Genomic DNA, 13,298 nt, shown 5'->3' on the forward strand with positions numbered 1-13,298 from the left:
TAGCCCAGGCTGGCTTTAAACTCGTGATCCCCAGTACTGGGAATACAGATATATATCGTCACACCTGGCTTGGGTTATTATTATTATTATTATTTTTTTTTTTAATCAAGGTAGGGTCTCACTCTAGGCCAGACTGACCTAGAATTTACAATGTAGTCTCAGAGTGGTCTCGAACTCAAGGAGATTCTCCCACCTCTGCCTCCCAAGTACTAGGATTAAAGGTGTATACCACCATACCTGGCCATTTTTTATTGATTTATCTATGTATTTAGTACACAGGGGCTGATGTGTGGGCAAGCACGCTGGCCCCTCTCATTGCTCACCACTGCTCACAAGTAGGTGTGAGGATGAGCACAGCACCTGCTGTGCACAGGTTCTGGGAATCAGGTGCTAAAAGCCAACCTGAGCCATCGCCCCAGCCCTCAAAAAGGTGGGTTTTTCTTTTTGGGGGGGTAAGGTAGGCAGGGTCTCACTCTAGCACAGGCTGACCTGGTATTTACTATGTAGTCTCAGGCTGGCCTTGAACTCACAGTAATCCTCCTACCTCTCTGCCTCCCAAGTGCTAGGACTAAAGATGTGTACTACCACCACACCCAGCCAGAAACAAAAAAAAAAAAGGTTTTATCACCCTACCAGATATTGGTGAGGGAAGCGGGTTAAATGCTTACTGGGCAGGAGGTATGGTGTGCTTTATTGTGGATTTCAACCAGCCTAGGAATGGAGGAAGTTGATACACTCCCTCAGTATGAGAAGGTTATTTGGAAATCATTTGATTTGCATACCCTTTCCCTTCTCCCCTTCTTCAGTTAACGCCCCCCCAAACACACAAGAATCAGTCAGAATCCAATAATAGTAATCAACAGGTTTTATTTTCCTACTGAAACTGAAACTGTCTACGGTTCTCAGAGCTAAACGTCCAAAGCTAGTCAGCATTTTTCTTCAGAGCCCAAGGGAGGGGCAGGAGCAAGAGACAAGATGAAGAGCGTGTCTGAGCCACCAGGAAGAGGCTGGCAGGGGCACTTTCCCTCTTCCTCCCAGTGAGCTACAAACTGGATGGGAGACAACACCAAGGGGACCAAGTGTGGGGGTGACTCTGGAGGAGCATCGAAGCCCCAGCGAGGAGAAAAGTCATCAAGCTCCAGACAGCAGGGCAGCCTGCCAGCGAGGAAGGAGCATGAGGCAAGCCCCAGCTCAGCTTGGAGAAGAAAGCCATTGAGCCCCGAACAGAACAGAAGGGAGCCTCCCAGCACCTGGGGCTATGGTGGAGGAAGGAGCAGAGCGGGGAGCACACAGCGGGCTGGGGGTTAAATTTTTTTTTTGTAATTTTCTTTTATTAAAAACATTTTCTAAAAAAATGTGTCTTTATGTCTGGGTGATCTATCTGACTGCAGGCTGGCCTTGAGCACTGTGGGAAGAAGGAAGAGGGCAGCAGGGGCCCCCTCCCTAGGTCACCCCGCCTCAAGAGGGTTAGATGTTCAAAGCTCCCACAGAATAGGTGAGTCAGCCCTTCAGGTGTCAGCTCTCTCCAGGTCCTTGGCCCTAACAACTTGGAAGCCTCAAAGTCTTCTGATGACAAACTACTCCCAGAACTCCTGGGGTCAGCAAAAGAAGAATGGGAGTTGTCAATCATTAAGAATTTATAGAAGAGAGGCCCTTTCCCACACCTGTCCCCTATTTCCTGAATCTAGGCAGACGGGACAATAGTTATGGGAACAGGGGACAGGAGGTGAGAAACCACCCGGACCCCCCACACTGGAGTTTACGCTCAGTCGCTTCCACTCCTGGCCCAAGCCAGCCCAAAGCATAGAATGCCTGTGTGGGACGGGAGGTGTCAGGAAATGGAAATAGGAGCCCAGACCCCCAACAGAAGCCCTGGGAGGCAAGTCTAAGCAGGAGACACGATGGCCTCACCTCATCTCAGGGCACAAAAGGCATGGCCCAGATCAGATCGTGGGGTAGAGGAGGGACCTGAGGGTGAGGGCAGGTCAATAACCGGGGCTAGGCTGATGGGGAGGTGAGTGGAGAAGAGCGGGTTGGGTGGGAAAAGATTTCCCAGTTTGCAGGCCATGGCCAGTTTCCCCAGTAGCACCCAGACAGCAGCAGGAACGGGGCAGGGGCTCCTCTTGAAACATTGGTGGCTACAGGCTGCAGGGGGAGGGTTGGAGGGGAGAAGGGTTAATGGTGTAGCCTTGGCCTGGCCTCACCCCAGCCAGTGCCGGTTTTCTGGGAGAGCCCACCCGGCCTCCAGAGAGGCTGACCATGAAGACACATCTTCTCCTCCTCCTCTCCATTGGGGGCTGGGCCCTCCCAGCCACTGCCAAGACAGCTGCTCACCTCTCATGATCTCTGACGCCAGGTGCCTCGGCCTCTTCCTCCTCTTCCTCTTCCTCCAGAGGCCCCCGGCCAGAGACCGGGTCAGAGGGGGTGCTATTCTTCTCTACCTCCACAGGAAGGGGTCTCTCACCCTCCAAGGTGGCCACTTCCTTATCCTCTCCTTCAGGGTCTTCTGACTCCTTGGGACGTTTAGGGGAGTCCTAGACAGATGGATAGGAGAGAGGACACAGATTGGTACTAGATGGGGATCCTTAGGCGCTTCCCTGTGCCCAGATCCCTCTTCAGGGGCTCATTCCTGGGTGATACCCACTGACAGTCTTTCCTCTGCCCTTGACAAATTGGAATGCCTTCTGTGCCCCATTTCCAGCCTGCTGCCCCATGGGGATGTCCACAGACTAGGCTCCAGGGTGGCCTGGCAGTTACCTCCAACAGGTCCCCTGCTCTCCTCTTCAGCGCTCCCTTCTCATTCTTCTCCTTGGCCGGCTCGTCGATGACCAGCTTCCCTTCTTCGTCACTGCTGCCCTCCGTATTGCCCTTCTTATCGCCATCACCTTCGGGGGCTTCCGGCTCTGGCTCCGGCTCCGGCTCTTCCACACTGCTCTTTTTCTGGGAAGACTGCAGTGGAGACAGAAGAGGCTGAGTGGCACCAGGGACTCCCCCCTCCCCAGCCACCCCCTCGGTCACTCACTCTTTCTTTGGCCCGCCTCTCCCCCGCCCCCCGCCCAGGTGCCCAGTCTCACAAGTAATTTGAGACCCACCTCTGTTGGATTAGCCCCGGGGTAAACCCACAGGCCGGGCAGGCAGGGCTCTGTGCAGGAGGGGGGAGGGCTGGAGCAGGAGGCAAAACCTCGGGTCAACTTCTCCCGAAGGGAGCTGGGACCCTTTCCCGGCGCCCCCCGCCCCCCACCCTCCCGCCTTGTCCTGCCCTGCCCGGCTCACAAGCACCTCCTCCTAGCAGGCCATGTCCTCCGCACTGGGCCTAACAAAGGCCCGTCCCCACTTACCGCCTCCATCCTGTGCTGGCCCCAGCCACTGTGTGAGAGTGGCCCCAGCTCCTGACCACAGCTACAAGTCACCCCCTCTACCCAAGTCCCTCTTACAAGAATCCCCTTCTCTCCACCCCACGGCTCTGACATTCTAAAGACTAAGCTTCAAGTGTGGACCTAGGATCCCAGAACCCACGCCGCACCTGCTTTCCCGGGGTCTTTGGGGCAGCGGACAGCTCACCTGGTAACCAGAGGAGGCCTTGACTGTAGGGTTGTTCTCGATCTCCCACAGCCCCTCGCTGAACCCTTTCCTCTTGTTGGGCTTGCCAAACTTCTCCTTGGACTCCTCGTAAGGGAAGAGGTCTTTGGGGCCCAGGAATGCCCTGATGAGAGACAGGAGACTATGCTGCCCCTGAGCCACACAGCCCAACACAAGCGGGCACCATTACCTCCCTCTTCCCAAGGAGGCACCCCACTGATCCCTCACTCACGTCTCATGGGTCCCAAAAAAAAAGACTTGGTATTTGTTGGCTGTGGATTTCACGGCTGCCTCAGGCATCTCGTCAATCTGGGGCAAGAAGGGGAGAGTGGACGTGAGGCAGGGCCCTCGAGGCCTTCAACCTGGGGCAGGATGACCGCTTCTGAGGCACACAGTCACTGTGTAATGCCAAGCAAAGTAGGACCCCAGAGATCACCCATCTGCACACCATTTTTAGTAGTTTGTTCAACTTAAATTGGATAGGAGAAGGTGCAATACGGACAGGGTTCTCAGATGGTCCTAGGCAGCATTTCCCGACCAAAGAAGAGAAGAGGACTAGGTTGCTGCCGCCTGGCCTAAGTGGAAAGCGATGGAGATGAAGTCATCAGAACTCAAGACATTAATTTACAGGAAGATCAAAGAGGCTGGACCCAGTAGGAAGTCATAAATCTGAGTTCCCAGCAGATTGGGCCGAAAGCTGAACAAGGCCAGCGAAAATGCCTACGAAGTGTCCCCTTAGATATGGGCAATAAATTTTAAGACGTGCAGAAAAAACATTCTCAACAGAAAAATCTGAGTGAAGATTCAGAGGGAAAAAGAGAAAATGCTTCAGAAAAGATAAATTGAAGGATGGAAAGGAATCTCATGGTGAGCAGACTGCAGATGAAACCCAGGGGAAGGAGTTACTTCTCAGCACTTCAGAGCCAGTGATGGATGCAAACCCTGGTTAAACAGAATGGCGTGGACAAGCCAGGTCTGGAAAAGATGACAGGCAGGCCTGTGGACAAGGAGAGGCTGACAAGTGCAGTGGCCACACAGCTACGGGAGAGCAGTAACGAGCTGCCACAGCATGCTAGAGCCAGAGAGAGGCTGAAAGCTCATGGGCTGCTGGCAAAAAGAAACCAGCACGGGGCTGGAGAGATGGCTTAGCGGTTAAGCGCTTGCCTGTGAAGCCTAAGGACCCCAGTTCGAGGCTCGGTTCCCCAGGTCCCACGTTAGCCAGATGCACAAGGGGGCGCACGCGTCTGGAGTTCGTTTGCAGAGGCCGGAAGCCCTGGAGCGCCCATTCTCTCTCTATATATATATATATCTGTCTTTCTCTCTGTGTCTGTCGCTCTCAAATAAAAAAAAAAAAAAAAACTTAAAAAAGAAACCAGCACGGGTGGAGGTTGGAAGTAACACAGAGAGAGAACCAAGAGCAACGTGATACGTATGCCCCACAGAGTTCTTTAAGACATTTGTAGAACGGCATGCTTAGCTGACTGAAATAGTTTTCCTGCTTAAGTTAAACATCAGAAAATTGATAAAGATAGGAAAAATAAGCATAAAACTTAGGAGTTGATTATAAACTCTTTTCAGTCTTTTTCCAAGTTCATTCTATGGAAATAAAGAACATGAACATTTTGTTGTATGTGCAAGAAATTTTAAGCATACATACAGGAACAAAAAGGTTTTTTTTTCTAAATATTTGTTTATTTGAGAAAGAGGCAGAGAGAAAATGGGTGTGCCAAGGTCTCCAGCCATTGCAAATGAAATCCAGACACAGGCGCCCTCTTGTGCATCTGGCTTATGTTGGTCCTGGAAAATCAAACGGGGTCCTTAGGTTTCGCAGACAAACACCTGTATAGACCCACAGTATAAAATCAATTTGCTGCTTGGAGAGATGGCTCAGTGGTTCAATTCCCCAGGCCCATGTAAAGCCAGGCGCACAAGATGATGCATGTTTCTGGAGTTCCTGTGTGGTGGCAAGAGGCCTGACACACACGTTTCCCTCCCTCTCTTCATCTCTTTCCCTCCTTCCCTTTCTCTCCAATAAATATGGCACATGCCTTTAATCCCCGCACTCACAAGGGGGACAACTGCTGTGTGTTTGAGGCCAACCTGGGTCTACAGAGTGAATTCCACATCAGCCTGAGCTAGGGTGAGACCCTACCTTAAAAAAAAAAAAAAAAAAAAAAGCCAGGTGTGGTGGCACTCGGATAGGAGGCCACGGCGAGACTACATGGTGAATTCCAATTCCAACTCGGACTGGAGTGATACCTGACCTTGAAACACACACACACACACACACACACACAAAGGTGGGGGAAGAAGCAATGGCTTAGCAGTTAAGGTGCTTGCTTGCAAAGACTAAGGACCCAGATTTGATTCCCCAGTACCCATGTAAAGCCAGATACACAAAGTGGCACATACATCTGCAGTTCATTTGCAGTTGCTAGAAATACTGGTGCACCCATTCTCCTTGTAAATAAAAAAATATATATTGGTACTTTATTGGAGGCTGTCAAAATTGATATTTCATGGTGACATAATAAAAGCAACTGACTGGGCTGAGAAATGGCTTAGCGGTTAAGCGCTTGCCTTTGAAGCCTAAGGACCCCGGTTCGAGGCTCGATTCCCCAGGACCCATGTTAGCCAGATGCACAAGGGGGCACACGCGTCTGGAGTTCGTTTGCAGTGGCTGGAGGCCCAGGCGTGCCCATTCTCTCCCTCTCTCTCTCTCCCCCTCTTTCTCTCTCTGTCTGTCGCTCTCAAATAAACAAACAAACAAACAAACAGCAACTGACTAATTTTTATACTCTCTTCAGCCTTTCATGCTCACCAATGCTGACCAGTATCCGACCTCAGCCCAGCCATTCTCAGAAACCCTCAGCCCAGCCGGCCCCACTGGAACAGTCTCCCAGCACCTCTCCTCACAGTTCCAATTCCAGAGGGATCATTTTATGTGACTGTAGTTTGTGGATTACCTATATCCAAAGGTCAGAGTGTTCTTGCTTTGTTTTGTGACAAGGTCTTATATATAGCCCAGGCCAACCTAGAACTCATGCTCCTTCTTAGAGATCATAAGGTCAAGACCTGCCAGGGCTACAGAGTTAGTTCAATGCCAACCTGGGGAACTTAGACTGTCTCAAAAATAAAAAAAAAATTATGCCAGGCATGGTGGTGCACACACTTGGGAGGCAGAAGTAGAGGAGGATCAAGGCCAGCGTGAGACTAATTCCAGGTCAGCCCCGGCTACAGTAAAACCCTACCTAGTGGGTTGGAGAGATGGCTCAGCAGTTAAATCACTTGCCTTCAAAGCCTAATAACTGGAGTTCGATTCTCCAGTACCCATGTAAAGCCAGATGCACAAAAGGGCTGTGTATGCATCTGGCATTCATTTGCAGTGGCAAGAGGTCCTGTTGTGCCCATTCACTATCTCTTCTTGCAATTAACTATATAAAAACATTTTTTATTCTTTATTTATTTATAGCCATATTTATTTATTTTGGTTTTTCGAGGCAGGGTCTCACTCTAGCCCAGGCTGACCTGGAATTCACTCTCTGTTCTTAGGCTGGCCTCGAACTTACAGCGACCCTCCTACCTCCTCCTCCGGAGTGCTGGGATTAAAGGTGTGCACTACCATGCCTAGTCTAATCTTTGTTTTTAGAGAGAAAGGAGAGAGAAATTTGGCATGCCAGGGCTTCAGCCACTAAATCGAATTCCAGATGCTTGTGCCACCTAGTGGGCACGTGCGATCTTGTGCTTGCCTCGTTTTTGTGTGTCTGGCTTATGTGGGATCTGGAGAGTAGAACATGGGTCTTTAGTCTTTACAGGCAAGCACCTTAACCACTAAGCCATCTCTGTAGCCCAATACATAAAAATATTTTTTAAAAAGACCCTACCTTGAAAAAACAAAAATAAAAAAAAATTAAATTAAAAAGACTGAAGGCTGGGGGTGGTGGCACACACCTTTGGGAAGCAGAGGTAGGATCACCATGAGTTCAAGGCCAGCCTGAAACTACATAGTGAATTCCAGGACATCCAAAAAAAAAAAAAAATGGCTGGAGAGATGGTTTAGTGGTTAAGGCACTTACCTGTGAAGCCTAAGGACCCAGGTTCAATTTCCTAGCACCCACATAAGACAGATGCACAAGGTGGTGCATGCGTCTGGAATTCAGTTGCAGTAGCTAGAGGCCCTGGCACACTCACTCTCCTTTTGAAGTAAATGAATAAAATATTTTTAAGAATAAATAACTGTGAAGAGGTCTTTGGGGAATATATAGCTCACTGGTGAGCGAGGCCCTTAATCCCTAGTGTAGAAAAAACACTGCAGAATGACTCTTAGTCTTTGGACATATTTACCGAACATAAAAGGTGGCAGCTCTGGCAGAGGTGGAAAGGGTGGTGTCAAATGCTGCCTATCAATTCCTGGCTCTCAGTGGGGCCCCAATAGGCTTCTATGAAACCCTGAAAGCTACCAAAGCAGTCCAATCCTTCCATCTTATGGATGAGGAAAACAGCTCAGAGAAACAAGACTTCCCAAGCTAACATGCCAAGTTCCAGTGGGGACAGATCTTGGCCTAATTTCTTGAAGTGGTCCTTTGTCCAATGGCCAAAGAGGGACACTGTGGTGAAGGTGGGAGGTGCTGAGGACGGGAAACAGGAGACAGCAGCTTTGCCAATCTCTCTGGAAGCCCAGGCCACACCAGGCTGGCTAAGGGGTTGAGGGAGGACTACAACTCCCAGCAACACTTGCAACAGCTCTAGAAGCCTGGCTTCCTGCAGGACAGAGGCCAGGTGGCCATGATGACTGGGGCCCCAGACCCAAACGCGAGAAAGACAAGCCAAGGTGGTGATTGAGGAAGGGGGGCAACTGGGGAGCCCAGGGTGGACAAAGAACCTGTGACACACTCAGAAGTGGAGTGGGTATGAATGTGAGGGACATCTTTCCCCAGACTTGGAAGTCTTCGGGCTTCTGGGCACCACCCCTTGCCCTGTGGCCTCTGGGGACAGAGGTCCAGCCCATCCCCCACCAAGGATGGCGCAGCACTAACTGGGCCCTCTCCAACAACCCAGAGAAGCTGGGGTGTGGGAACAGGAGGTGGAAAGGCATGCAGTTCCCCCCACAAACAGGATCCTCATCGCCATGACAACACAACCCCGCCCCCGGGGCCACTCAGCAACCAGGAATGTGACTGCCCTTCCCCCAAGGCCGCTATCAGGCCTGGGGACTGGGATGGGCAGGCCAAGCACACCCCACCCCCAAGCCCGAAGCCTGGCACCTGAGTCCCCAGTGAGGGGGGATGCTGGGGACACTAAAAGGCACCTCCTTAGGGGGAAGCACAAGCAAAATGGAGCCCTCCAGGATTTGGGGTCCCAGGAGACAGCCAAGGACAAGGGCTCCTGGGGGGGGGTCCTGCACCTGTGGTTCGAGGCCCGAGCGCCCCTCTCCGGAGCCAGGACATTCCTGTGCGCTCCATACCACGGTATGAAAGGGGAGACAAGCTTGAGGCCCACCGTCTCCTGCAGGAGCCACACCTGGTCACCCCAGCTTCCCAAGGCGAACAAGCAGCTGTGCCCAGGGTGGTGGGGAACCCAGGAGGCCACCAGCTGCCTAGCCCAAGGGAGGGGGTAGAATTAAAACGGGAACGGCACACACCAGCCTGCGACAGCCGGGCTAGAGAAATGAGGGCAACCTGGGCACATGGGTCTCTTCACCTCCCCGTGGAAGGACGGGCCAGAGGGAGGTTTGCGCTCAGGGCCATTTCAGCCCCTCGAGAAAGGAAGAAAGTCCTGGCAAAGCTACGGAGGTTCTGCCTGGCTTTCCTGGCGCTTGGATGTGAATGGCAAGCCCTCCTGCAAGAGGACGGGGTCCAGGGTGGCCTGGAACTCCAGCTGCCTGCCTCTCAGGTGTCCCTGTCTTTATACCCAGGTTATGACAAAGGGGGTCAGGGTGGGGCCAGAAGTGCCCAGAACCCCCTTGCAGCCTCCTCTAGCCAACTGGAGGGACCATGAGGCTTCTTAGCCACTGCAGGACCCAGGCTGAGTTTATCTGCCCCCATAAGGCAGGCCTGCTGCCCCCCAGCCTCGGGGCCCCAGCAGGCCGGTCCCCGAGGACCAGGCAGGCACAGCGGGGACTACTCGCCGGCTCGGGCTCCGCAGCCCGCCCGCCACGCCCACAGCCAGGGCGGCCCGACCCAGGAACCAGAAGATCCGGGGCAGCAGGCAGTTCGGAGTCGGGCGGGCAGGGTGGCAAGCCCAAGGGCAGAGGAGAGGGCGGGGGAGGGGCGCCTGGAAAAGAAGGGAGGCACCTAGGGGAAAAAATCCCTGAACCTGGGAGGCTAATTGTCAAGTGCCAGGAGATTCCTCAGAAGTGAGGTGGGAGGAAAAGGAACGGAGAAAGTTAAGATGAAGTCACGCCATCCTTCCAGGCAGGTCCTGGCACCACGTGGCCCCTGTGGTTTCCACCTCTGGCTCTGGGTCCTTCGGGTCTCTCCCAGTCACCTACGTGCCACAGCAGGAGGGTTTGAGAGCAGCAAGGTGCCAAGTGGTGGTCTGCATCCCAGCTGAGGACTCTTGGCTGGCCCCTGGGGGGAGGCAGCCATCAGGTGCGCTCCGTCCCTCCTCCCCCACATAGGAAGGGCCAGATCCTCAGGTTCTGCCATTCTAAGACTGAGCCAGTAATCCAAGCACCCAAGGAGGCAGAGGTGGCAGAGGTAGGAGGATCACCATGAGTTCCAGGCCACCCTGAGACTATAGAGTGAATTCCAGGTCAGCCTGGGCTAGAATGAGACCTTACCTCAAAAAAACAAAACAAAACAAAACAAAAAGGCTGGGCGTGGCAGCACACACCTTTAATGCCAGCACTCCAGAGGCAGAAGTTGGACTATCCCCATGAGTTCAAAGCCACCCTGAGACTACAGAGTGAATTCCAGGCCAGCATGGACTACAGTGAGACCCTACTTGGAAAGAAAAAGAAAGAAAGAAAGAAAGAAAGAAAGAAAGAAAGAAAGAAAGAAAGAAAGAAAGAAAGAAAGAAAGAAAGAAAAAACAGCCAGGCTCCAAGGAATTGATTGGGAGGGGGGATCTCAACTTTAACTGTTTGGGGAGGGGTGCCTTTGAGAAGTAACAGCCTCGGGTGGAACCATCCCCACTACTGTCACAACCGAGTCAGACAAAATATGGGGGAGCTATCCCTTTGAAGCCCACTCTGTCAACTTCAAAGATCCTGCGCTAACCAGAGCAAGAAACTGCCTCAGTGTCCTGGAGACCAAGGTGACCACACTGAAGAGAAGAAATGGATGGCATTTCTATCCCCAAGGACTGCCCTCCGTCCAAGACGCCCGAAACTTTGTCTCAGCAGGGAGAAGCAAGAAAGACCTGGATTCAGTTCTTGCCCTGCCCACCTGGGCCAAGAAGCCAGTTGGATCAGAGGGTAAAGTACACGAGTATTCACATGCTACAGACACACAAACACACAGGCTAGGGATGGCTGCTTTCTCACACTGCCTGGCTCGGGTCCTTGGAGCTCTGGAAGATAGGGAGCCCCGATTCTGTCTGCACTCAGGCCCAGGGCCAGGCCCTGTTTAATCCATCTGGAAGTTCCAAGGGGCAGCGAGCTCAGGCACGTGAGCTTGGGCACACTCCTCGGGAGAGGGTAGAGTTCGAAGGGCCACTAGGATTTTTCTCAGTGGTCAAGTTGGCCTGACACCCTGAATAGGACCCAGGGGAGCAAGGGGAAAACTTCCTGGTCTTAGAACAACTGCCACCCTAGCTGAAAAAGAAAAAGGGATCCTCCAGCTCTTGACCCCTCCCCTCCAGGCCTTTCTCTGGACCCTGGAATTTCACTCAACGGGAGTCCCACGCCCAGGGGGCTGAGTCATGCCCTCACCCCTCACCCAGTACCGAAGGCCCCCTCCACACCAACTTTGAAACACTGCCCGGGCACTGCCGCCACCCCGACCCATCCTATCCTCTTCCTCTGCCAACCTCTGGATCCTTCAGGGAATGGCCATTAACACCTTAGGCTGGCTTTTTGGAGCCCCACCTTCCCACCTGGCCAGGTGCTACCCTAGAGATTAGGTGGGTGGGGAGGCCCTTCTGTTGGCAGGCAGATCAACCACATGGCCACAAGGTTGGCACGGTCCCTCCGCTGGGAGACGGTCACCGTTAGGGGTGGGGACAACGACCACGCAGGCCTCCCCCCACCCCCTAATCTCTGGAGTAGTTGGCGGCACGTGGATAATTTTTCTTTCTTTTTCTTTTTTCTTTTTTTTTCGTGTGTGTGTAACTGGGGGCTGACAGTGTGTGGCAGAGTGACCCCAGCCAGGTCAATCCCTTCTCTGGCCGCCACCAATCACGCATCGACCCCTCTAACTTCCAGCCCTCTCACAGATGTTCAGAACTAAGTTTTGCGTGGACAGATGGCTTAGCGGTTTTAAGGAGCTTGTGTGCAAAGCCAAAGGACCCAGGTTCAATTCCCCCCTCCCCCGCTGCCGGACCCACGTAAGCCAGACGCACAAAGTTTTGCAGAGAGCAACTCCGCCTCCATCTACCCCCGCTCCCAGGGCTGAGACCCTTCGTGACGGTTCACTCGGAGGCATCGGAACCGGATGGGGGACGTGGGGAGCCACACTCGACGGATGGAGAAGCTGGCGGTGGACGACGGGGGTCCCGTGCGCCCGGAGCCTCGGCGGGAGCGGGGACGGGGAGGGGGAGGGAGGTGGAACCGAGCGCGCCGACGGGTCCCCACGCCGCCCGCCGGGGGCTGCGCCCCTCCCGCCGCCCGCCTCCGTTATGTAACCGGCGTGCGCGCGTGCGAGCGAGCCCGGGTCCCCGGCGCCCCTCGGTCCGCCCGCCCTCCCTCGCGGGCACCGCGCAAGCCCCCCAGCTTGCCCTCCCCACGCCCGGGGCTCGGGACGGGACGGGACGGCGGGTCCGCGCTGCTCACCCGGGCCGGCCAGTGCGGGTAACCCTTCATCTTGGCGAACACCAGGTCCCCGCATTTGTACTCCTTCTGCCGGTTGGATCGTGACATGGCGGGGTTGCCGGCGCCCCGGGCTCCGCGCCGGGGCCGCGAAGCGCGATCGCGCAAGTTGTTGGCGCGCGCGACGGTTTGCGGGGGACTCCCCCCGCTCCGCTCCGCTCCGGCCGTCGCGCGTCCCCCGCGTCGGCGGTGGTGGCCCCGGGCCCGAGCTCCGGCGCGGCCGCGGCGTCTCGGGAGGGAGGGAGGGAGGGAGGGGAGGCGGCGGCGCGGGGCACGGAGCTGCGCCGCTCGTGCGGTTGTTTGTGTTTGAAATTCAATTGCTCCCTCCTCGGCGCCAGGCCTCTTCCTCCTCCTCCTCCTCCCCTCGCGGCCCCGCTCCTCCCTCCTCCTCCTCTCCTCCTGCCCCCCTCCCGCGGCCGTTCGGTGCTCGCGGCCGCCCTGGCGGCGCGTGGCGGCACAGGCCGGAGCAGCCGAGCGCCGAGCTCGCCGAGCGGGCTTTGTGTACCCGGGAGGGGGGCTGTGGGGAGGGTGTGGGGGGGGTCGCAGGCTCAGCGACGCCCACCCGAACCTAGGAGTCGTGGCCACTTTGAGAGTGCATGACGGCTCGATTCTCTGGGCCCGTGCCCAGCCAGAGAGCTGGACGCCCACCAGTTAGCCTCGCCAGGATGGGAGCCCAGTTCCAGGGGGGGCCGGGGGTCGGAGAGAGGACTTCACCAGTAGTGACCTGAAGAATGAGTGTGTTTTAGCCTAA

At 54.6% G+C, this 13,298-nt stretch overlaps 1 protein-coding gene across 2 annotated transcripts; it reads right to left on the reverse strand.

The window, feature by feature from the left end:
- Positions 1–847: 847 nt before the first annotated feature.
- Positions 848–12,668, reverse strand: Hdgf (heparin binding growth factor). Of its 2 annotated transcripts, XM_045138756.1 has the most exons (7): positions 12,512–12,577; positions 3,812–3,888; positions 3,562–3,703; positions 3,093–3,162; positions 2,758–2,949; positions 2,335–2,534; positions 848–2,145 (listed from the first exon to the last, which is right to left on the reverse strand). In XM_045138756.1, exons 2-7 carry the CDS (start codon positions 3,816–3,818, stop codon positions 2,139–2,141), a joined length of 618 nt encoding a protein of 205 aa, XP_044994691.1. In that variant the 5' UTR covers positions 3,819–3,888; positions 12,512–12,577; the 3' UTR covers positions 848–2,138. The 2 variants fall into 2 exon arrangements, with proteins under 2 accessions (XP_044994691.1, XP_044994690.1); XM_045138755.1 differs by lacking the exon at positions 3,093–3,162 and having other exon boundaries at positions 12,512–12,668.
- Between the last annotated feature and the right edge of the window lie 630 nt (positions 12,669–13,298).

This window comes from Jaculus jaculus, chromosome 19 (genome assembly GCF_020740685.1).
Source record: "Jaculus jaculus isolate mJacJac1 chromosome 19, mJacJac1.mat.Y.cur, whole genome shotgun sequence".
Taxonomy (NCBI): domain Eukaryota; kingdom Metazoa; phylum Chordata; class Mammalia; order Rodentia; family Dipodidae; genus Jaculus; species Jaculus jaculus.